Below are 25,979 nucleotides of genomic sequence, written 5' to 3'. Positions count from 1 at the left end.
TTTGAGACGGAGTTTCGCTCTTGTTGCCCAGGCTGGAGTGCAATGGCACGATCTCGGCTCACCGCAACCTCCGCCTCCTGGGTTCAGGCAATTCTCCTGCCTCAGCCTCCTGAGTAGCTGGGATTACAGGCACACGCCACCATGCCCAGCTAATTTTTTGTATTTTTAGTAGAGACGGGGTTTCACTATGTTGACCAGGATGGTCTCGATCTCTTGACCTCGTGATCCACCCGCCTCGGCCTCCCAAAGTGCTGGGATTACAGGCGTGAGCCACCGCGCCCGGCCCAGATTTTTGTTATAAGTCTAAATAGCAGCAGAATAATGGCAAAGAGTGTTCAGTAGTTTTGCTGTGTGTGTGTGTGTGTGTGTGTGTGTGAGAGGGTAGGGAGCATAGCTGTTCTAAGCACTGATCTGGGGGTCTGATAAACCTGGCTTTCAACCACATCTCCTTCAGTCAGAAGAAACATGACCTTGGGTAATTTACTTGACTTTCTGTGCTTCAATTATTTTTTTCTATATAATGAGATTAACAATAATAGTACCAGCTCACTCAGGGATTAGCAAGAAGATTCTAAAAGATAATGTATGGGAAGTGCTGTCTTACTGTTTTGTCCATATCAAGCAGTTAACACACAGTAGCTGTTACTGTAATAAATATACTTATACTTCAATATCTAGCATTATTATGGCCAGATTACAGGTAATAAAAAACTAAGAAAGATGTGGCCACATAATCATAACTGTATTAAAGGCAAGCTTTAGAAGTAGTTCAATTATGCAGCAGTTTCATAACATGCAAATACACCCGCAGATAAAGGCTAACCAAAATGAGTTAATATCCGTTTCTACAACGTTGCAGTACAAAGACGGATATACTGTTCTATTTGGGGTTTAGCATATCCCAGCATATCATTTTTCTTTGCTGAACTTCTTTCCTTGCAGCATAGATGCTTGTTTGTTTTGCAAAACACTGATTGAGCTTAGGAAAGGCGATTGGTCAGGCAGTCAAACAAAAACCAACAACCACCAAGCAGACACTAAGCTAGTCTCTGGAGAAACAATAGCAAAGCTTGAAGTGAACTGATTGTATAGATAAATCAATGGAAATGAGACAAGGCACACTCCAGTTATGTAATTTTCAAATTGCTACCTGTCATTGAGCAACATAAGAGGGGTTGCATAGGCAGATTGGGAAAATGAACCCAAGTTACCCTTTCTGCGCGTACTGCCTGTTCCCTGGATGGGAGTAATCTGCCAGATGGAGACTTAAACCATCTTCCTGTCTTCTTTCCATGTAAAGAATAGGCATTTGCATAGATTTAAGAAATACTTGTTGAAATTGAATGGGAAGCCTGATACCATGTAAGATACTAGGGAGCGCAATGAACACACTTGCTGTCTCCAGGGGCTCCCGCAACAGTGGGAAACACACCTGAAGGGCCAGCCTGAGCCCAGGGTTACACTTCTTGGGTAAGGGAGCTCCTTGAGGACAAGGCTTTGCTTAAGCAAAGCTGGAAGCTATGGGATTAAATTATCAGGAGCCATTGGGGTATGATAAAAAAAAAAAATTTAGAGTCAGAAAGACTTAGCTTTAAATCTCAGCTCTGTCACTCAACAGCTATGTTGCCTTGAGCAAAGTGTTTAACTTCTGAGCTTCAATTTCCTCATCAGCAGCATTAGGATGATAATAGCATTTATTCTATGGGGTAACTGTGAGAATCGAAGAGATAAAATGTCCAGTCTACGATAAGTGCTCAGCAGAGTGTAGCTGTAAAATATTAACGTATAACTGACTTTTCATGTAATTGTGATAAAAGCAAGGGTTCTGAGGACAGATGGGCCCAGGTCAGGTCCAGGTTCTGCTTCTTCCTGCAGCATGACTTTTTAGGCTATATTTTATAATCTAAGCTTCAATTTCTTCACCTGTGAAATGGGGCTGGTAGTAAGACTACCTTTCTCACGGGTTTATTTTGATGATTAAGTGAGGTAAAGGGCTGAGAGCAATGCCTAGCGCAAAGGTTAGCTTTTGTTAATATGATGTTGCTAGGGTGACCTTATGCTCCTTCCTTCTGAGAGTCGGTGATGCTATTACTGAGAAGGTGGCCACTTTGGTAGTGTACCTTGTGGCTAAGAACATGGATTTTGGTGCAAAGTCTGGATTTTTATCCCCCCTCTCTGTTTCTTGCTAGGGGTCTCTTTAGGCCTCTGTTTCTTCATTTGTAAAATGGGCACAATAAAAGTATCAATCACACTGTTTCCCTGAGGGTTAAATAATGTAATTAATATTAAACGCTTAAGAGTTGGTACATAGTGAGTGCTCAATACTTATAAGCTATTAGTATTGCCTTAAAACCCATAATCATTTAGACAAAGCGTTCATGGTTTGACATAGAATGCCCAAAGACAAATATCTAACCCCTTCCAGTGGCTTTTGCCACTCAATAAAAAATCTTTGTTTTCTATTACTTGACTAATAAGAAAGCTTTAGAAACAAGCTTTCCCTAACCTAGCTGCATCATGACAGACACTGGAAGGACATAAGCAACAGAACTTACAAGGTTTTCATGTAAGGACGAAGACATCTAATCCAGAGACATGAAAGGCCATGGCCAAAGTCTTAGGCCATTTCCTTCTGGTGGTGAAACTGGAACCCATTTTTCTTGATGCTCAACCTCAAGCGGTCCCTGAACAGAGCAGTTCGAAAACCAAGTGAAAACCACAAAGGACACAGGAAACAGGAGACCTGGGTGACTAAACAGGGGAGGGAAAAGAGGGGCTATTATCTGGGCCTTTCATCCATTCTGGGTGCTCTGCAGCTTAGACTGGTGATGAAGAGCATGAGCATGAAGTCAGGTGGAATCCAGATTTGTTGTATTTCTCTCTGTGAAAACTTGGCCAATTAGCTTAGCTCTGCAAGTCTCAATTTCTGCACCTGTAAAATGCAGCCACTTGCAATTTGAAGGATAGAATGAAATGTTTGTAAAATGCTCAGGATAATCTTTGACAAAGTGAGGAAGGAGTTCAATAAATGGTTAACTTTGTTATTAGGAAGAATCATGGAAAGATGGAAAAATGAATGAGAAACTATTGGATATAGCATAAGTGAATTCTTGGCTCATGGAAATTAAAAAAAATCAGATCACTGTGCTTTTTAAGTACAAGATTTTTATGTCTTTAAAGAATGCTGACTGATATTGGGGATTATAGATCAAAATATTCCATCTACATTCTTATGAAGCCAATCATTCACTGACTTATTCTTCGTTTTTTAAAAATGTAGTTATTCACCGCCGGAGTACCTAAGCTGGACTTTGAGACGGTGACACTATTCCCTGACAATCTATGCCAAAGACAACCAAGTGGCAACAGCCTCGCAGACCATTTTAATCCAGATTGCAGATGTGAATGAACCGCACACCTTTGCTGGATCTCTTGCCCAGGGTGACCAAGGTACAGAGGCTCTTCTCTTGCGGGAAGAGGGCTCTGGTGACTATGTCTACATATGTGCCCCTTGGACTGTGCCCTGTGCCTCTTGTACTCGCAAAACATCATGGCTATAACAGTGATAAGAATGACAGTAACAATAGAAATGATAAATGGCTGACACTTACTGGGCGCCAACTATGTACTAGGCACAGTCCTAAGAGATTTAACTGGGCGCCAACTATGTACTGGGCAGTGTCCTAAGAGCTTTAATACTTATGTAATGCTCACAGCATTAGAGATAAGTTTTACTCTTATTTTCATTACATAGGTAACAGACCTAGAAAGTTGAGGTAACTTTCTCAGTGTTGCAAATTATTCATTTATTGTTTGATGATTGTGTACTAAAAATTATTCTCTTATGTGTGTGAATTTTTAATTAACAGTATGTCTATATCATTAAGCTCGAAGCTTCACCAAGGACAAGGACCGTGGCTTTTTTGCTCCTTCTTGCTCTGTTTTCTTTTTCACCATGTATGTATCTCTTTCAATTTCTCTCTTTCTAATCTCTGTCTCTTTCTGTGTAGTCAAATATTTAATACCCACATGTTTTCTATTGTATAAAAAAAACACATTAGCAGCTCAGATGTTGGAGTAACCACTAACCGGAGAGAATTACTTGTCCTGTCTAAGCCTCAGTTTCCCCATTGATTAAACTGAGATATTAATCGCATCTTGATGAGGCTCACTTGAGATAGGGTTTTAAAGTGCTAAGCATAGTGCTAGGTACACAGTAGGTGCTCAGTAAATATCTCCCTTATTTCCCTTCCCCAAGGCAGATGGTAAAGTCCTCCTGGGAAGATCCAAGGTGAAATTATGCTCTTCTGATTTCTAAAACTGCGAGCTTGGTCCCAGAGTGCTTGTGGAGACCTAATGAGCATTTGCTCATCAGATGAGAGGTCCTGGCTACTATCTAAGTAGGCCCATGGACCCCTTTGCTATCCACAAATCCTGTTTTCTTGGCAAAATGGTGCAGCAGTTTCCCCTGGAAAGTTCTTCCCCTCAGACATTTAAGGATCTCTTACTGCCTCAAGGTTCCTGTTCCTTGGAAGAGGGATTCCACTTGCAAATTTGCAAGTTTGTATTCCTCACTGTTTTAAAAACATATGGGAAGAGAGCAAAATTAAGAACAAGAACAAGGCACACTTTAATAAAATAATTAGGCAATATTAATGTATTAGCTATGTGACCTTGAGCCAGTTATTCAATCTTTCTAAACCTTAGTAAAATGGAAATAATAATGAAGTCACCAATGATGTTGTGCTTAGCAATTAATAAGCACTCAAAAAATGTTCAGCATTGTTCCTGTTCAAATGTATAAATCTCATTGCTCTATACCTGACACATAATAGACATTTGACAAATAGTATATTATTATTATTGTAGGTTTAATGGGACTACTATAAAAACATCTGTGCTGAGCAAGTGCAATGTCTTAAGTTTTATCTAAAATCCAGGATTGGATGAGGGGTTTTGGGCTTATGGCGGTGATGCTCATTCAAGCACATCTGTTGTACATTTTCTGGCAGTTACTGAGATTTATATCCTGGAAGATACTGCCCCAGGCACAGTCATTTACTGAGCGGCAGCCAACGACCCAGAGGATGCTGTTTTGGAGGTAATTTATGCTTTGGGACAGAGAATAACAGTGCCTAGTGGTTTTATGTGGGAATGCATTCAAATATAAAGCCATGGAAGCAATCAAGTCTATTATACCCACAATTTAGTTTTCAAATATACCTTTGCCTCAATTATCATAATACTTTAGGTGAAAATGATTAAGGTCTGGATTGTCTGGGTAATTGCTTCCCTTCTAGTACATTCTATCTTGTGCAGGCTGATCCAAACTAATCCTTAGGTAACTTTAGCAAAAGATGTCAAGATGTTTCATTTTGTTCTTAGGAATCTTGGCTGTATGCACGGTAGAGAAAGAATCTAGCTTTCTGGCAGAATTCATTTGTATTTCAAAACTCTAGGTCTTGTCTTCAGATTTTATAATGCCCTAGATGGAGAGGAAACTCTGATGTTGGTACCAAGAGACTTGGGTTTAAGTTCTTAGTCTACCACTGCAAATCATCACTGAACATTTCTGCTTTGCTGTTTTAACTGTAAAATTGGGAAAATGATGCCTGTTTTGTCTTGTCTCAGATTGCTTTCTCTCATAATTAAATATAATATTTGATTATGTTTATATGAACATGAAAGTAGTTTTTAAACTGTAAAACATCTTGCAAATGACAGACTTTATACTAATGTCTTAATTTCTGATGCCATATGGAACGGTTAAGGCATTATTAAACTATAATTTTTTTAGCTAAAGAATTGATAGACAAGAATATTGCGTCTTTAATTTTTAAGGTTGTATTGCTTTCCCTGACTGGCTAAAAATGACAGAATTGTACACGTTGATGCTGTACACTCAATATTTACAACTTTTGTAAGGCTATTCGACACTTGCTCAAGGCAACTTGAGTCATACAAAAATTTTTTAAGCAGTAGATGTCCACTAATATTTGAGATATTGTGCACATGGTTTTAAAAAGTATTGAGTATACTTGAATAACTACATAAAAGAACACTGCTGTTGTCAAGCTTCCCCACACACATTTGTCTCCTCCTTCTCCCAATAGCACAATGCCACATCCAGGAGGGGACTGGAAAGGTCACAGCTTTCTTTACAATATGCAATTAAACCACCTAATCATGCATATTGCTCCAAATCAACATGTTCAAGATTATAGTATTGAATGCAGCACTGAGCAGCTCCAGCCACACAGGAATCAGATATCATACCACAATTGTTCTCCATGGCAGCTCACCCTTCTAAAATGTTGACATTATAGGGTGTAAAACATATCACAGCCCAATAGGGTTTGGCTGTGACTCCAAAGTACAATCAAAATGACTTACTAGACAATTAATGCAAGTAATTTGTTTCAAATAAAAGACTTCTAAATGCTTGCTTATAGAGATTAAATGCTTCTGGATCCGACCCTACACTTTTCACAGAAGAGAATTTATTCCTGGGCCATATTTGGAAGGCCTATGAAATGTTCTCTAAGAATTATACCAATCATGGAATGACATTTCAGTGGTGACATAGGCTGTAGACACTTACATTTAGACACACTCCTACACACATCATTCTGACACAGTAGATCAGGCCAGATGCTGTTCAAGTACTCATGACTGGGTAACACTATCCATTTGTTTAAGTCTTTATATTGATTCAGAGGAAAACAGGTTCTCATATGAGGAAGAGCTTGCCACTGTTTTGGGGCCTGATGATGATAATGATTATAGTAAAATAACCTTAACAACTATTGAAGGTTTATTGTGTGACAGGCCCATGCTTTATATCATAGAATCTCCACATTAATCCCTGAAGTAGATGCTATTGTTGCTGTAATATTACCTGATATATCACTAAAGAAGTATTATGTCTTTAATTTATAGAGGAGGAATATGAGGCCCTTAGAAATGAAGTAATTTGCCTCAGCAATAAGTAGTGGAGTCGTAATTCAAATTCATATCCATCTTGCTCTAAATCTTGCATGTTTCCTATCATACCGACAGTTCCCAAAGTATTCCACAAAACACCCCTTCTACCAGATGCTCCATGAGAAAACTAATGATCCTGTGATCAACTTATTTTGGGAAATGATGTCTACACATCTCGCCTGAATTAATATGCAGCACATTAAATTCCCTATGTAGTTCTTTAATAGAGAGATGTTTGTTTAATAAAATTTGTTCCAATTATTTTTCCATGGCACTTTAAAAAATGTAACACCTGTTAACAGCTTATGCAATGCTGTTAACTAGAACCCACAGAGTAGGAAGATTGTACTAGATCCTTCTGTAAGGTTGATCTAAGATGATCTATCTCTGGGGTTATTAGAAAGATGAAAGATGAAATTCCATAGTCCTTGCTGAATAAATGACAGTGTAATGGGTCTAGATTACATCCACATCTAGAACTACATAATTCCAGGGCCAGGGCTTTTCAAGCTTCAACATAATTACTACTGTATATTTTAAGAATCCCTAATACTTGTTCTGAGATGTAGAAAGAGTGGGATTTCGGCCGGGCGCGGTGGCTCACGCCTGTAATCCCAGCATTTTGGGATGCCGAGGTGGGTGGATCACGAGGTCAAGAGATCGAGACCATCCTGGTCAACACAGTGAAACTCCGTCTCTACTAAAAATACAAAAAATCTGCTGGGCATGGTGGCGCGTGCCTGTAATCCCAGCTACTCAGGAGGCTGAGGCAGGAGAATTGCCTGAACACAGGAGGCGGATGTTGCGGTGAGCCGAGATCACGCCATTGCACTCCAGCCTGTGTAACAAGAGCGAAACTCTGTCTCAAAAAAAAAAAAAAAAAAAGAGTGGGATTTCTAATTTTTACAACAAGGAAAAGGAAAAGCTGAACAAAATGAAAATCAACACTTTTCTTGGACTCCTCAGGTCAAACTGCCACCCCAAAATCTGGAGTGACAGGTAAACCGAAGACTGATAGCCAACCTCTGCTTATTTGGCACAGAAGCTTCTGGAACCATAGACTGGTGGGGAAGATTTAGTTGGTAGCTTTGATGAATTACTGGAGGCTAAGTGTGGACTAACAGGAGAGTGAGAAACTGTGTGCCACAGTGTTGTTGGGGTAGTCCTTGACTTTCATAAGTTTTACCATTATGAGCTCTACCAGGTTCTCACAGTAAAGATCCAAGAAAGAACACCTTGTTTCTCTGGGAGAGGGAAGAGAAGACAATCATTGTGAAATAATCTCAGAGTTTTCTCCATGACAAAGGCCTGTTTTCCAAAGGGAAAAACTTTGCCTGAACCTTATATTATCTGGGACTGATCTACCAGATTTTATATATGCACACATACCTGTATATACACACATACCCCTAGACATACCATATTCAAGCCTCAGAAACCAAAGGAGAGAGAAAATCTTGAAAGAACCCAGAGGGAAACACTCCTTACCTATAGAGGAACAGAATAAGAATTACAACAGACTTTTCATTAGAAACCAAACAAAATGAGTATATTGACTGAAGACTGACAATGATCATATTTGTTACAGGAAAGTGATATTTGGAAATTCTAAGAAGCAAATTAGTGATGAAATTATCAAAAAAATTTAACAATTACACTACAACAGCGCTTATAATTATGAGTCTTAGGATTTTAATTATATGTCATGACTCAGCTGTAAAACAAATATTAAAGTGGGGAAAAAATGAGTCTACAGAGTTAGAAAACACAATACATAAATTTTGCTTTATACTTTCAGAGTTAGAAAATACAATACATAAATTTTTGCTTTATACTTTCAGGTGGCAATTTTTACAGATTGTTTTTAAGTATAATCATTTTAAAGAAAAGGCTCAGTTTCTTTGAATAGCATCTACATTTTCCATTTTTGTGAGTTACACAGGTAGGGGGAGAAATATATGCCAATGTTGGAAATACTAGTTCATGTCATTTCTGTACATATTTTTCAGATAAAGTTAATAATTAGGAAATTATTTTTTCCTTTCATGAGATTCACTCAGAGATGGTATTAGGACTCTTGTGGTTGTAACTAAGAGAAAACTGGAAGGAAATAAAATCTGTGGCTGCAATACTTGAAAAGTCCACAGGTGTAGATTGGGTTTCTGGCACAGCTGAATCTGAGTTCATCTGATATAAGCAGGATGAGGTTTTCTCTAAGATCTATCACCTTCAGTTTGACCTGTCTTCTTTGGAAACAACTTGTCTGCAGAAATTCAAGCCTCAAGGGCCAGTTGCAGACCCATGTGAAGCACCCTCCCAGTATCTCAGGGGCTCTTCATGGCTCTCACTGGTTCATGTGCTAGTCATTAGCTGACGGATGTTCTAAGGTAGACTATGATGCACTGATTGGCTTAGTCCTAGGTCACATGCTTCACCCCAGAAATTGTGGGTGGGCAGGGTTCAGACTATAAAGCCAGTGGGATTGAGAAGCCAGGAGGGTCCATTCAGTAAAGACCTGCTGCTATCAGAAGTACCTAAATGGATGTTCCACATTCTAAAACCAAGTGCTGCTCACTATGGTGAGTCTGTCATATTGAATCAGCCTATCAAAACTTGCCAAATCTTTCTTGATTCTATTGTGTATAGACAGGGCCTATTTATAATTTGAAAATTTCAAAATCTCTTCTCATTTCCCCATGTTGGTCAATATTAAAAACTGCCTTTTAGTCTCCTGAAAACATTTATAGAAACAGAAATGATTCAAAACAATTAACTTTTAGTATGGAGTATTGTTTGGCAAAAAGTTGTTTCCTCTTGCCTTTCCATAATTCTAATCACAGTTTGTCAGTATTTTAAAAATGCCTCTGTCATTGAAACTATAGGCAGAGATTAGGTTCATCTTGTTCATAACAGTACTCTGGCATTTATGAAGTGTTTACTAAATAAAACTTAAAAGTCAATAGGAAAGGCCTTCAAATAAGGTATTTCCCAAGAACAGAGCTTAAAACGTTTTGGTATTGAATTTGACTTTCAAACATTTTGAAAAGATACTTACTACAAAACATAGTTAAAACTTAATTTATCCGTTGTATGACTGCTATTGAGTGCCTATTCTGAGTACCCTGTTCCAAGGGCTGAGAGTACAACAGTGAATACAACACGGAATAAGGCATGTAAACTCTGGAGTTTACAGTCTATTGAGGAAAATTGATAGCAGCTAAGCAACCAGTAATTGATAAAATGCCAGACAGTAAGTGATGTGGGAAAAAAAGCAAAGTAAAAAGAGAACGCAATGAGAATGGTTGATAGCGTGTATTGTTTTATATTGGACCATTAGGTTAGACCTCTTTAAGGAGGTGACTGTGATCAGAGACCTGAATGAAGTGAAGGAGGGAAGCACGCATATATCTTGGGTTAGAATATTGCTGACAAAGGCCACAGCAAGTGCAAAGGGCCTGAGGAAGAAATAGGCTTAGCATTTATTTGGATGGCACCACAAAGATACCAATTTGACTGAAGAGCAAAGAGTGAGTGGGAGAATTAGAAAGATGACACTGGAGAGTAGCCAGCAATCAGATTTCATGGGTCTTTTTAAACATTAGTAAGAACTCTGGATTTTCTTTTGATTAATGTGGAATCGATCCCCTTGGAAATTTTTGGTAGGGGAATAAATCATGTTAATAACATTAATAAATCATGTTAATAAAGATCAAACTGTAAGGTTATTGCTGAGTTTAAAATGAGGAAACTGAGGCCAGTATAAGAAAATTAAATGCCAATTTATTCAGCTCCCCTGCAACGTTCTACGTCCAGGGAAAGGGGCCAAAGAAGTTGCGCTGACTTCCCGAGGCCTAGGGGTTTTATAGCGAGCGAGACTGTCTTGATTGGTTGAGGGAACAGGGTGTGGATAGGCCAAACTGCTATCGGTAGGTAGGCGGGTGAGCGGGCTGCCAAGGGGGAGCGGGACCTGGACGGGGCAAAATGCTATTGGGCAGGTTTTGGCGGGACTTCTTTTAAATTTTGGCGGGGTTTTCCAACGGGCTAGGTGCCGAGTGCAGGGTCTAGTGTTGAGTGCAGATTCGGCTGCCGAGTGCGGAAGTGGGCGTTCGGGAGCTACGTGGCGGAGCTAGATGCTGAGTGCAGGGCTTGATGTCGAGCGCCGAGTGGTGATGTAGTTTTCAGGCGCGGGGGCGGGGGGCGTGTCCGAGCTCCCGGCGAGGCAACCGGCCTTACACAAACTATTTTGTGTGTGAAAAGTTGACTGTCAAGAGTCAAGAGTGGAAGCAGGGAGACCATGTATAGCTAACTGCCGCAGTCCAGGTGAGAGATGATGGGGGGGTTGGTTTAGAATGGTGGCCTTTGGAGTGGTGAGAAGTCATTGCATTTTACATATTTTTTCCCAACATTTTATTATAGAAAATTTTAAACATACCAAAAAGGTGAAAGAGCTGAAAAACTGAAAGAGTGAACACCCATATACCCATCACTAGATTCTATCATTAATACTTTACTGTCTCTGCATTATCATACCATTATCCATTTTTGTATCTGTATATGAATTCTTCTTATTATACTAATGCATTTCAGAGTAAGTTGCAGACACTGTTACCCTTTCCTCCGAAACACTTTGGCAGTTTGCATATATTTTGGAGGTAATGTTGACAGACTTGAAGAATTGGGTGTCGGTTATAATGGAAAGAGAGGGATCAAGACAGTTTCTAAGTTTTTGGCCTGAGCAACTCATTAAAGAGGTATGGGGTAGAGGAGGAAAATTGTGTGCTTTGTTTTGAACATGTTTAGATTGAAAAGCCAATTAGACATCCAGCAAGGGTAGGCAACTAGATTTAAAAATATGTAGTTCATCAAAGACTTGGGGCCTGGAGTGTCAATGTGGAATTACCAGTGTGTACAAAGTGTTTACAAACCAAGTGAGATTTGGAACCAAATGAGATTACCTCGGGGTGGGGGGCGGCGGTGGGGGTTTAGAAGGAAGAGGAGGATTGAGCAAATGAGACTGAACAGGACCGTTACCGCAAAAGGAAAATCAGGAGAGTGGAGTGTCTCCCAGGAGTATATGACTCTCACTGGTAGAGGGTTATGACTACATGTTGTCCAGGTTTTTGGCGTTTTGAACAAAGAATTGGACAAAATGCCCAGCAAAGCAAAGAACCAATGAGGCAATGAAAGAACAAAGCAGGGATTAATTGAAAACAAAAGCACACTCCACAGTGTGGGAGCAGACCTGAGCAACAGCTTAAGGGCCCGGATACAGAATCCTCTTGGGTTCAAATACCCCCAGAAGTTTTCCATTGGCCACTTCCTCCTGCTCACCTCATGTAAATGAAGTGTTAGCCCACAATCAGTCTGATTGGTTGCAGAAAGCAGCCAACCAGATGCTGAAGTAAAGTTACAAAGGTCACATCCGGTGCAAACATCTGATTGGTTACAAAAAGCAACCAATCAAGGCTAGGGTGAAATTGCAAAGTTAAACTTCTATGCAAATGAAGACTCTGCCTGCAATCAGTCTGATTGGTTGTGGACAGCAACCATTCAGAGGCTGGAGTGAAGTTATAAAGTTGCAAAGAAAGACTGGCCCCCGCAATCAGGCAGATTTATTGCAGACAGCCAATTTCCCACCTGCCATGCATAAAAGGTGGGGGGTTTGGAATTAGCCTCTGATCCTTTTGTTACTTAGGTGTGGAAAGTTAGGGTTTTCCTTTCAATTAAGTTCTAGGAAGTCGGAAGTGAAACAGCCTTAGGCTCCCTGCCTCCAGATCCTATTTTCTTGCCTCAGGACGATGTGTTTCAAATAGAGATTGGTCAAGTGCTGTTGAGATGTTAATGGAGATGAGACCTGAGATCACTAATCACTGAAGTGGCAAAATGCTAATTGCTAGAACTCAGACAAGTACCTGGCACAGAGGAGGTGTTCAATGAGTGAATGAATGGAGATCTTTGGTGACCTTGATAAGTGGGTTCATTTGGTGAAGTGAAAGTCTAATTGGAGAAGTTTCAAGAGAATGAAAGGTGAGGAAAGTACCAGTAACAAGCAGAGACAACTTTCAAAGAATTTTCCCAAAAAGCAGAGCAGGGAAATAGAATAGTACCTAAAGGACAATTTGGAATCAAGGGGAATTTTTATTTTGGAATGATGAGAAATATTATAGCATGTTCTATATGAATAGGTATACTCCAGTAGAGAGGAGAACATGAATAATGCAGGAATTAGTGACAACAGTTGGAGTGATGGCATCCAGGCAGGAGTGGTGGGCCTGCTGTCAGGAGCAGTTTGTTTAGAGAAACAGGGAGGAAGGCAGGGTATAAGGGGACATATGCAAAAAGTCAAGTAAAGTAATTGCATGTTCATTCTCTTGCCCTTCCAACAATTTTGTGTGTGTGTATGTGTGTGTGTGTGTGTGTGTGTGTGTGTATGTGTGTGTGACAGAGTCTTGCCCTCTTGCCCGGGCTGGAGTGCAGTGCCATGATCATAGCTCACTGAAGTCTCAACCTCCCATCTCAGCTTCCCAAGGAGCTGGGACTACAGGCACATGTCACCACAACTGGCTAATTTATTTTTATTTTTGTAGAAACAGTGTCCTGCTGTGTTTCCCAGGCTGGTCTCAAACTCCTGGGCTCAGGTGATTCTTCTGTTTGGCCTCACTAAATTCTGAGATTACAGGGGTGAGCCGCTACACTTGACGAACAATTATTTATTGAGCACCTATTTGTCCCGAGCAATGTTCTAAGAAGTGGGGCTTTAACAGTGATATAAACAGATAAAAGTCTCTGCTCTCATGGAGTTGATATTCTAGTGGCAGGAAGATTACTCATACATTTTGGTATATCAGATGCTTCCAAGTGTGATGGAGCAAAATAAAGCAGTGAAGGGGATAAGGAACTGTATAGGGGAATGGTTTGCAATTTTAAAATGATAATCAAGGATTTTAAATAGAGTGGCAGTGGATATTTTCTTCTGATTGCTTCTACTCAGTGAAATAAGAAATGAGGCCAGCAGCAGAAAGTGAGGAGATGGGGAGAGCTGTGGGGAGTGCTGGAGACTTAAAGGGAAAAAGGCATGAATTTGCTGCCTCCAAAAGAAGGAGAGGGAATTGTCCATAGAAATGTGAAAGGGAAAGGAAACATTCAGAGAGGAGGTGGAGGATATTAGGGAGATTTCTGATGAGAGACTAAATTTTTCAGGACACATTAAAAGGATTTGATGAAATCAGTGGGATAAGCAGTCCTGGCAATGAGGACTGCACTTCCTGGGATGACTGAGGTATGTGAGGTCTGATGGACATGTCCTGGTGGTTGCTTAAAGGTGGCAGGAGGTGGATAGTCTGCGCTGATGATAATTTATGCTTGAGACTAGTCTCTTAGGATGTTTAAATGGTTGATATAGTCATTGCCCCTGAAAGAGAATAAGGGTGGCTATCTTTTGGGAAGGAGAAAGAGCTCTTTGGGGTTTCCTTAAAACTCCCCGTAGTCAGTGTCAAGAAGGAGAGGATGTGAAAAGGGTGGGAACCCATCCAAGAAGTCACTATATAGGAATCCATAATTTAAATGTATTCACAGAAATAAAATGAAGATTTGTCAATGGTTAACCTGTTCAAAGTAAACAGCCAACAAAACAAAAATGTTTTGCTGTTCATACAATACCACATCACTTGGGTAGTGCCGACCCACACAAATTTTTTCTCATATTTATTAAAAAGATGAGATTACCCAGGGATGCAAACCTTTTGCACCTAGTAGAAAACCTAACTCTTTGGGCTACTTGATGCCAATTTACATAGCAAGCATATGATTTTCTTTTGCCTAATTGGTTTATGGTCCTGTAGACATATTAATGCTCTTACAAAATTGTATTATCTGTGTTTTTCCTTCACACAAAGAGGCAGTGGGCCTTGTTTTTCTTAATTCATAGTAGACTCTCAGGAAATGTTTGCAGAATCACTTGAGAGATTAATTTCTGTGTTGCTCCCAGTGTCCTGGTCTTTTACCCTAACACCATCTTAAAATTTTATCTTTTTGTGACACCAAGAGAAAGGGGGGAAAGGTTTGAGTCATATGATATGATGTTAGAACATTTTGTTATGTGATGAAATGTAATTTAGTTTAGGCATACAATGGCCAAATGAACTTAAGAATGGAGACAATTATCTGGGGTATTCAAGCTAAAAAACAATTTGGCTTGAAGCAACTATATCATTATGGAAAAGTGATTTTAAGAATAGCTTTAATTATCTAGAAAATATCTTTAATTCTCCACATGAAAGTCAGATATTTGGAGAAAACCACAATCATAGCTTAAACAAATATTTTTGGGGCAGTTGTTTACTTCATAGTTGCATAACTTGCAACATCCTCCACAAGATGGCATGCAAGTTTGTAACATACTATAGCCAGTAAACATGCCATTGCTAGATCATTTTGCAGCAAGCAATAAAGTCAGAACAATTGCACAATGAATTATTATTTTCTGTGTCACACACCGCAAATGTATACATTCTGGCAATGTTTTCTGTAGGTAAAGATGATTCTTTTACAGAGGTATGCATGTCTCTGAGTGTAATTATTTGATGGATATATAAAAAGAAATCAATAATTTAAGTCTTTTTATGCAAGATGAAGATTTGGTGTCAATTAGCATGTTTAAAGTCAACAGTTTGTTGAAGGCTTAAGACAAAACAAACATCTGCAGCTCATGTTTGAAAAAGAAATTTTTAAAAGACTAAGGAAATGAGGAATAAGAATGAGGAATAAGAAATTAAAATACTTATTTTTGGATGATTTATTTCATTGTTTTAAAGTATTCCTGAAAATATTTCCTGGAACAGCTGAGAAATAGCATGGCAATTCATGCTGAATATTACTGTGGTTCTTTATCTTGACGGCAGCAATAGAACCAAGTGGGATGCTTTTAATAAAACACAAATGCCAGCGTCTCTTCTCAGACCAATTAAATCAGAATCTCTGGGGGTGGGCCCAAGCATGGGTATTTTTTAAAAGCTCCCTAGGCATTCTGATAGTACCTTATGCTTCAGAGTTCACTGACAGCATTGATTGCCTTCTCCTTTGCTCATGGCAGGCATCACTAATTGAACCTGAGCTCACTTTTTCTCTTGGTACAAAGCTCTGGGTAGCCCTTACCAATCAATTCAGAGATGAAATGAAGTCCACTTGCTATCAGACTTACCAAAGAATATGGGAGGGACAGAATTAAATGGCACTCACCTATAAGGTGATTGATTTCTTAATGTGGTAACTAACTTTGCTTCCTAGTATGATTCAGCCCAAGAATTATTTCAGCTTCTATAAGAAAGGAAGTTTCAGATAATGCAGAGGACAATATCCATGGTCTTCCCACATCCCTTTGGATACATTTTTGCCGTTTTTGTGTGGTTCACCCCACTCTGTACCAACTTCAGTGTGCTTCTACTTCCATCAGCCAGAAGAGACGGCTGCCTTTGGGTGTTTCTTGCAGATTGAAAAGCGAAAAGTACGTGGGAATTTACATCTCCCTGGAGTAACCCTTAACCGCTGAAGGAGTATGAAAGCCCCACCTCTTTTCCTTGCATGGAGACAGCTCTGAGACAGAATGTGCACTCCTGAGCTTGCTTATAGGGCCAAGCTAAAGCTGCATCTGTGGGACTTTGCAATCAAATTTTTGCCTGGCTTCCTTGCCATCTCAATCCCTCTTCCACAGTTTTTCTGAAGCACTTACTAAAGCACTTGCACACAAATTTTCATCTTAGGGTCTGTTTCTGGGGAAACCCTAAGACACATACCAAAAATTAAGGCCACTGGGCTGCAAGAGAACCTATATGAACCAAGTTTTAGATCATGCAGAGCTAAGCCATCTAATGGGAACATGTGAGAGAATGATGAATACTGGTCTACTCAGATCCATGAAAGATACAGGTCTTAAATAGATTACTGGATTGAGGTGCAAAAAGTAGATGTGCTATAGCAAGATCCCAGACATGGCTGCACTGTGAAATTATACAGTTTAACAAATATTTGTTCCCACGTTAGGCTCCCAAAATTCTGATTTCATTGGTCTCAGGTGTGTTCTGGACATTGTCCCATTTAAAGCTCTCAAGTGGTTCTATTTTATAGCCAAGTTGAAAATTACTTTAAAAGAACCAGATTTAGAGTACGTCAATATTACTTTGGTCAGCCTGCTAGAAATTAACATTCCTAGGCCCCCCTACACCAAGTATTATGATTCAGTAGTTCTGTACATATTATATTTATTTTCAGATGCCTTAGCTGCTATCAGGGAAACAGTAAACACTTGGGTAAGTCCACTGAGACCATCTGGCTAGGTCAGGGATGGCAAATCAGATTCCACTTGCATACATTCTCGTATTGATGGATAGAGGCTCTCAGGAGTGTTGAGAAGGATTCTGAGACTTAGTCTGGGTTCAGCAAGCAAAGATACTACAACGAAACCTTGCATAGAGGTCTCTAGCTTTATAGCTAGCTATAAGTGTATTAGCACGGTTAATAAGGAGTTGTGCTAGGAAGGATGATGCCTCTAATAGTCCAGTGGAAGTGTATAGGTGAAAAACCATTCCTATTGCTTATAAAGTGAATGTATGAGAGGGATCAAATATACTCTGGAGGAAAGGAAAAAGGATTTCATTTGAAGTCTCAGGCTTTCAAGGGCAAGCATATGTTTCATGTACTTTTTTTTTTTTTTTTTTTTTCTGAAATGGAGTCTCGCTCTGTCGCCCAGGCTGGAGTGCAGTGCTGCAATCTCGGCTCACTGCAACCTTTGCCTCCTGGGTTCAAGCAATTCTCCTGCCTTAGCCTCCCAAGTAGCTGGGACTACAGGCATGCACCACCACACCCAGCTAGTTTTTTGTATTTTAGTAGAGACAGGGTTTCATCATGTTGGCCAGGATGGTCTTGATCTCTTGAACTCATGATCCACTCATCTCAGCCTCCCCAAGTGCTGGGATTACAGGCATGAGCCACTGCTCCTGGCCTGTCCCTGCTCTTGAAGCATTGAGCTTGCAAGCATTTGGAGAGGCTCTAACTTTTCTCATTGTGTTTGACCTGAAGTTCGGGCTCTGACATTTCCAATTCCCAAGCTTCTCCAAAAGCAAATAGTCATGAACAAGCCTTTCAGAGATGGGAATAAAGTGAATTCTGTAGATAAGTCCATCCAGAATAATTGATGGCTCCTTTTGACACAAATTCTCCCCTGTATTCTGTTCTCATGCTTCAGAACCTGGGAGTTGGGTTGCCATTGTTATTTGATGGCTGAAATATTTCTTTACTAGTTGATGGTATCATTACAGATACAATGGGAGGGGAAAATAACAAATGAGAAAAGAATCTAAGTTGCCTGGCCCCACAGAGAGTTAATTTCTCATCCTTAGGACTGCTTTCCTGTTGGGGGGAATGTTTCATTTAGGTGGCTTTCCCAGTGATGGCCCTGGCTGCCTAGCAACCACCATCTCCAACCCTTCCCTAAAGGATGGCAGGAGTTGTTCATATCAGTGTCATCAAATTTTTTTTAAAAAAGAACATTGAATTTTATGAAAAATTAAACCTCATGAAGATGTAGCTTCCCAACTTACATTGCTCCCAAACAATTATTGACAACTGTGTGACACTGAAATTGAATTTGGAACTGCAAATTTTGGAATGGCTATAAACATAAATGCAAGCATCTTTTAAAAATTATGCATATTTATATATAACCAGACCCAGTGTGTGTGAGTACTCTCAGGTAATTTAAACACAACCCTCTTCCATCCTTTCTCCATGAAACAGGCATTATTATTCCTGCATTTGCCTGAAAAGTAAATATGTGATGGATTTGCCTGTGTTCCTGAATGCTAATATTCTGCATTGTTCTAAAGAAAGAGCCAAAATCAAGTCCATCTTATTTATATGTATGGAAAAGGATGGTATAATTTAAAATGAATCGGAACATAATGATTCATCAGAAAGTCGATAAATTAAAAGGTCACTAGTTTCTCCAAAAGATTTTGAGGTTGCTTTGCAGTTCTCATGGGCTTAATCTTCTCGATTAAATGATCTCTGTGTCTACACAATTATTAAATACATAGCACTCAGTGTAATGAACTCCTGATATTAATTCTCTGACGGATTTTTGCCCTGGCTTTTTCTAGTCATTTGATTCTCACCTAGATTAGAGACCCTGACTTCCCCTGCTGTCTTTCTTGAGAAGTTTGTCTTAGGGATACAATGCGGGGAACAGAGAGGCACTATGTAAAGTGATGAAAGACTCAGCTCTCAGACTGGGGACAAGCCACTTGAATTTTCTAAGCATCGGTGTTTCTATCTGTGAGATAGGGATAATATCAGTATCTATGACATAGAGTTACTGTGAGAATTAAAAGATGACTTATTTGAAGCACTTAACAGAATAACTGGAAGGCAGTGTAAATGAAAGCTAATGAGAGGTTAAGAAAACAACTTGATAAAATATTACCTGTGCCTACACATAAAAATTCAGATGAACAGTCTTCTCAGTATTTCATATTTTTTTCTTCTTCAGCTCCACGACCTCCCTCTCCACAAAAGCCCATCCTTTCCATCAACAAGCAAACAAACTGAATTATCCCTGAGTTCTCGTTAAACAGTCAGTCTGTTTCTCTAAATGTGAACTCCTTTTTATTTAATTTTAGCATTGGGTGAAACATTGTGATAAATGTTTAGATAATATACTGAACGTAAGAGAATAGGAAAATTCATTTTTCTATTCTTGAAAAAGAATAAAAACTTGAAAGAATTGAAACTTGAAATTGGTTGAATGGAATATAGTTTCATCATCATCATCATCATCAATGACAAGCATTTACTGAGCATTTATCATATATAGGGGTGGTCGGGGAGTGGGGATGGGCTCAGAGCACAAAGAGATTTCAGGCCTGGTTTTTAGAGAGGCGTGGAATCTTGCCAGGGAAGTAGTTGATGTATCTGCAATATTTTGCTTTCTCTTTACTGTCCAATAAACAGTACTTCATTTCCCCGGAGGGCTCTGGCTTCACAATCGATGGCATTGGAACAATTTCCACAGCAGCAGTTTTTGATTTTGAAAGTGAATCTAGAAGGTAAATACTGCTACTGGGTTTTCATTTGAAATGACAGTTCTTTGGTTCATATTTTCTTTTTCATGAATATTTTCCCTCATCTGCTCTTAATGTGCTCCCCAAATTAAGATGCTTTTGTCATCTTTTTGTTTGTTTGTTTGTTTTTAATGAAATCATCACTTAACCTATAGTTGCATGGTAGCTGGTTCATGCCAGACTTGGCTGTTGCAGCTCCTTTCTGCCTCACCCTTTTCTCGGAGTGAAGCCAGGATTATTTTGGGGGTGGCATTTGCATCCTGTTGTGGAAGTAGGTGGGCACTCCTCTCTGGATACCTGTGACACAGAATTCATTCAGTGTAATACAGTATCTTTAAAAAGCTAATACACCGATGTTTTCTTATATTTTTCACATCTGCCAAGGGGGTAACCAGTGGTTCAAGTTATTATTTTTATTTTTATAGGGATTTTTGTGACCACCCCTTTTCAATCATATGTTTTGTGTCAATGTGCTTCATAGGAAAAGGAAATGGACCTTTAACCATATTGCTCTTGAATCTGATAAGAGATTATTTTCTATTATGAAAGTTGAGGATGGGATATATCCTAAGTGTTAGCATCTTTAGAAGAGAAGTCCAGTGGAGACTAGCTGCCCACACATCATATGAGATTACTTTTCATTGAAACAGATTTGGAGTTCAAAACCGAGATGTTCTGTTCTGTTCTCTTCTGTTCTTTTCTTTTCTTTTCTTTTCTTTTTTTTGAGATGGAATCTCACTTTGTTGCCCAGGCTGGAGTGCAGCGGTGCGAATTTGGCTCACTGGAACTTCCGCTTCCTGGATTCAAGTGATTCACCTGCTTCAGCCTCCTGAGTAGCTGAGAGATTACTGGCATGCACCACCACGTCCAGCTAATTTTTGTATTTTTAGTAGAGATGGGGTTTTGTCATGTTGGCTAGGCTGGTCTCTCTAATTCCTGATCTCAGGTGATCCAAAGTGCTGGGTTAATAGGTGTGAGCCACCACGCCCAGCCAGAAAAAGGGATATACTTTCTTCTGACAACTTCTTCAAGTCAGCTGAAGAGTATGCCTAAATTTGCATTATCTTTATATAATTTTTGAGTAGAAATTGCCAAAATCTTTATCCATTTTCCTTTAATCCCACTGCTCTGCTCCATGACAAACAATTATTTAAATTATCTTATAAATCGCTCTGGGAATAATGGATGTTATGCATTTTTTTTTTTTTTTTTTTTTGAGACGGAGTTTCACTCATGTTACCCAGGCTGGAGTGCAATGGCGCGATCTCGGGTTCAGGCAATTCTCCTGCCTCAGCCTCCTGAGTAGCAGGGATTACAGGCACGCACCACCATGCCCAGCTAATTTTTTGTATTTTTAGTAGAGACGGGGTTTCACCATGTTGACCAGGATGGTCTCGATCTCTTGCCCTCATGATCCACCCGCCTCAGCCTCCCAAAGTACTGGGATTACAGGCTTGAGCCACCGTGCCCGGCCTGCATTATGTTTTTTTTCTTTTCTTTTCTTTTTGGCCTTGTATACCTCATGGAAGAGTGATTATGCACATGCAAGGTATAAATCTTTCCTTTTTTCTCAGTATTGTTTAAATTAGAGGAGCTGACATGGGATAACGTAACCTCTGTTTGCAGAATATGAATAAATAAGTATTCCACTAAAGCTGTGCAATGGGTTCTCATTAAAGTTTTACAGAGAGCACACTATTCCTTAATTTTCTTCTTAGCTGCAGAGCTTCTAAGGTCACTGAGCAGATCTTTAAGTGAGAGTCAAGGAAATTTTGAAATGCTTCATTGATTTTTATCAATTCTCTCCTTTCAAAAGAGATATAGAGGCCATGAAGTCACTGTTCAAATCCTGATGAACGTGTTAGAAAGGCTCACTGCTTTCTTCCTTCCTTGCTGTCATCAACTCTCCAGCATTCAGCTAGACCTGATGTAACTTGAATTCGTTAGTGCTGCAGATCTTGTCCACACCTTATTCTTTCTATTCTTGTAGTTAAGACTTCCCAGAATTATTTTTAAATGTCTTTATCTTTAACAGTGATTGACTTGTAGTTTTTATCAAGAGTATCTCATAGATTATCTTCTTGTAGGAAAAATGATGAAATAAGAGCGATATTGAAGACTGGGTTAATTTTTAGGACAAATAGAAGAAAAAACAATCAGTTTGGTCTTAGTTGGACATTTCAAGAGATTTTTTATTTTTCTGAGGGAGTAAACCAACTCTCTCAGTTTGGCTGGAACAGAGGAGTCTTCTGGGATGGGAGATTCACAGTGCTAAATCTCTGGACCCGGGCAGTCCTGGGCCAATTGGGAGAGTTGACCACACAAGAGCATACTTTAAGGATGTGAACATTTGTCTTTCCATTAGGAGACATTCATTTTCATCATTTCAAGCACTTTTATGCCTCAAACCCCTACATATCTCTGTTAAAATAAAAACCCGTTAGCCATCTAACTGTCCCAGTATTTCCTCATAGTTATTAAATTGTTTTGAAATGTTCTTAACACCTTCTCCTTTGCATTTGTCTGTTTTCAAAATTGAAATGTCAGTGTTTGGAAGGTAAGAACCCATAGCCATAAGCTCTGTTTGCTATAACACGCTAAGGATTTCCCTTTGCCTTTTTATTGTTTATGGAGATTAACAGACTTTTCTAAGTTCCTGCCTGTCCTTTCAACTTACTTGACTGATATGGTCCTTAACAAAATATTAGCCATTTCTAACCGTTAAAATAACTGGCTTGATTGACATTTTAACTAGATGAATCGATTGTTTTAGCTGATCAGATTCTACTCCTGTGAAAGCCTGTTAGTTTCTATAAAATCTCAGCTGTCTTTCTTGTGGCTGCGTTTTCAGTTTTTCACTGGTTATTAAAGTGGTTGATCCTGGAGGACTGTTCACAGCTGGAAATCTAAAGATTTTTCTCATCAATGTAAACAATAAGGACCCCATTCTTAGCTGTAGGTAAGATCATAAAACATAATATTTTAGTTTGACCTTGAAAATTGAATTTGAAAATGTTTTGCAGATTCATTATTAATTTTTTTTGTTTTCTGTGCTTGTTATTTTCTGAGAAGGAAAATAAACAAGTGAGATGTAAACAACCACTTTAAGATGTAAGATTTTTTAAAAAGGGTTTCCTTAAAAACTGAAAGCAAAATGGTTTTAAAGTATAAAGTGTATTGAAATTGCAATGGAATGAGGTGGTGTTAGTGCAATATGTTCTTAGTGTCTGACTTGTGCTGGATTATCTCTCTCTACCCTCAAAGGAGATTCTGGCTAATATTATCATGAAGAAATTTTAAAAACCATATTGAGGGTCAACAGTGATTCAGCATAAGAACCAGTAAGAAGCTGGTTCTTACGGAAGGATAAGAGCACAGTGATTAAGCATATAGGCTCTAGAGCCAGATAGGCTCCGGGTCAAATCCTCTGTCAGCCACCTTGATACTTATTTCTAAAACTTACCCTAATGTCTTAAAATTTCCATTTCCATGTCTATAAAATGGAGGCAAAAAATGGCCCTACTTCCTAGGGTTGCTGGGAGGAATAAATGCAATAACTCTTAAAAAATGCTTAGGAGTCTGTCCAAACTGTAGGTAAGTGCTCAATAAATGGGTTGGTTGTTAAACTTATGGCCACCATTTTCATTCTCATCATTGCAATCTCCAACCTCCTACTCTTGCCTTCACAAGGTGTGGAAAATAATACACAGCAAGCAAATGCCACTCTCATAATCTTTCCTTTTTAAACAAGTTTATTAAATATTGAAAATGCTGTCTCGAGTGTGACTTCTATAAACTCAACTCGGCACAATAAATTTGACATCACACTGGATGAAGAAATTCCTATTGGGAAGAGGATTGGAGTATGCCAGGCAACAGATGATGATAACCTGGGGGATTTAACCTTTGAACTTGATCCAAGGAATGATTACTTTGCAGTTGACAAAGGTAGGTTGAGAAATGCCCTTGGCAAATTATACATCCTATTGTGTGCTATTACTGTATTCTGTTGGTCTTTGTATCTCCTTCACAGAGTTTCTTGGAGATACATATCAGTCGTCTTCATTTTCAGAACCTCAACATGAAGCACATAGTAGATGCTTCGTAAACATCTGTTGAATAACTCTCTGTGAGACCCAATTCTTTGTTCACTCATGAGCTAACACGTGGCTCTTCATTTGCTGCAAAGAGGCAGTCCTAGCCCTTCACTTAATATACCCTTCTAGCATATCTTCTCAGATCTAACTAACTCTATGCTTCAGGTCCAATTTGATTTTTTTTTTTTTTTTTATCAGAGAGAATCAGATTGGACTTTCTAGAGTCACTCATTCATTCCTCATCCAATCAGCTGTGGCTGGAGCTGGGAGAGGATCAGTTTGTGTGGCATTTAAGGCTTCCTCTAGAGCTGAGTAAAGAAGAAAGATGGTCATCTTAGCACACAGGCCAGTTTAAGCCGTTGTAGCAGATGCTGTCAATATCCTACTCATACCTCCTCAGGCCTTAACAATTCAGTGCAGGAAACCCAATTTCCACCTGCTAATTTCTTTGCTTGAGGTATTATTTGGGTCTGACATCTAGTCTGCCCTGCCCCATCCCCCAAGAAGAGTTGGAGAAATCCTACCTGCTAGGAGTTCTCAGTCAATGAATGAAGGGAACTGGTGCACTCTAGTTCTTTGCCTCTGTTGTGAGACAATTTTGAGTGTGCATTCTACACTGGTTTCCAGGGATCCCAGTGATATTAAGTTCTAGCTTCCCACAGTAGTGACTTGTTTGATGATGTACTTTTTATTGGGAGTTTTCCTTCCCTGTCTCACTTTCTTTATGCCACATAGCTCTGATCACCTCCCAAATAAACTGCCTGCACTCGAATCCCCATCTCAGATTCTGTCTCTAGAGGAGCCCCCATATATGACAGCCACCATCCCCTCTTACCTGAATTAGTGCACATTTCTCTTAACTGGGCTGCTTCTTTCACGCTTACCTCCTCGAAGAATCTCCACAGAGCAGCCAGAATAATTTTTTTTTTAAGTCAAATTGGATCATATTCCTCCCCTGTGAAAAATCCTCCTGGGATTTTCCTTTGCATTAGGAATATAATCCAAATTTCTTACCTCACTCCCAAGATATTTTCTCTGGCCTTTGTTATCTTTCTCTAATCTCATCCTGTTCCATGGTCCCCTTGGGGTCCATTATACTGAAAGCAAACAACTAGGCTGCCTGCCTTGGGACGTCTGCTCTTGTGTTTTTCAGGATCTGACCATTAGACCTTGTTTAAAAAAAATCACATTACAGTTTTCATTTCCTTAATGACTATTTGAATTTTTTGTTTTGATTTTCCACACTTGCTTAGTGTTTGTCTCCCAGCCCAGATTATAAATTTGATAAATGCAGCGATTGCACTTCATTGTGGCATATACAGAATTTAGCACAATTCCTGGCATATAGTTGGCACTCAGTAAATGTTTGTCGAGTGAATAAGTGGATGGATGTGTGGAAAGAAGCACAGTGAGTTATGGTTCATGTTTTCATTTATCATGTTCTCTACTGGGAATGATCTCCCATTCACCAGCATTTTCTTATCCGACATATGTCAAGTCCCAAAATAAGGGCCTTCTCTTCTGAAAAGTCTTTTGTGTTCCCCTAAGCCAAAAATAATTTTGTTTTTTATTACCAGCTAACATAATATGATTAATTAGTGTACTGTGGTGATAAACAATTAAAATTGTGCCTGTATTTTGAATCAGTTTCTTTTTCCCTCCCTCCCTCCCTTCCTTCTTTTCTTTCTTTCTCTCTTTCTCTTTCTTTCTTTCTTTCCTTCTCTTTCTTTCTTTCTTTCTTTCTTTCTTTCTTTCTTTCTTTCTTTCTTTCTTTCTTTCTTTCTGT

At 39.3% G+C, this 25,979-nt stretch overlaps 1 protein-coding gene and 1 long non-coding RNA gene across 3 annotated transcripts in view; both read left to right on the top strand.

Annotated features, from left to right (window-relative positions):
• The first annotated feature begins 292 nt into the window (after nucleotides 1-292).
• Nucleotides 293-20,074, top strand: LOC116559472. Its single transcript, XR_004272467.1, has 3 exons — nucleotides 293-3,450; nucleotides 5,013-5,101; nucleotides 19,987-20,074. It is a non-coding gene; the product is annotated as an uncharacterized LOC116559472 (long non-coding RNA).
• A 1,520-nt stretch (nucleotides 20,075-21,594) lies between these two features.
• The window catches only part of LOC116559471 (cadherin-related family member 3-like), a 24,279-nt gene continuing 19,894 nt past the window's right edge, over nucleotides 21,595-25,979 (top strand). For both annotated transcript variants that reach the window (XM_032290394.1, XM_032290393.1), the window contains exon 1: nucleotides 21,595-24,044. In XM_032290394.1, the coding sequence (XP_032146285.1) occupies nucleotides 24,021-24,044 (24 nt within the window). In that variant the 5' untranslated portion in view covers nucleotides 21,595-24,020. The remainder of the gene's footprint in view (nucleotides 24,045-25,979) is intronic.

The sequence above is a fragment of the Sapajus apella genome, unplaced genomic scaffold (assembly GCF_009761245.1).
Source record: "Sapajus apella isolate SASKATOON/1434 unplaced genomic scaffold, GSC_monkey_1.0 scaffold23, whole genome shotgun sequence".
In the NCBI taxonomy this organism is placed as follows: Eukaryota; Metazoa; Chordata; class Mammalia; order Primates; family Cebidae; genus Sapajus; species Sapajus apella.
Note: the sequence above shows the minus strand (reverse complement) of the source record. Positions and strands in the feature narration are given on the sequence as shown.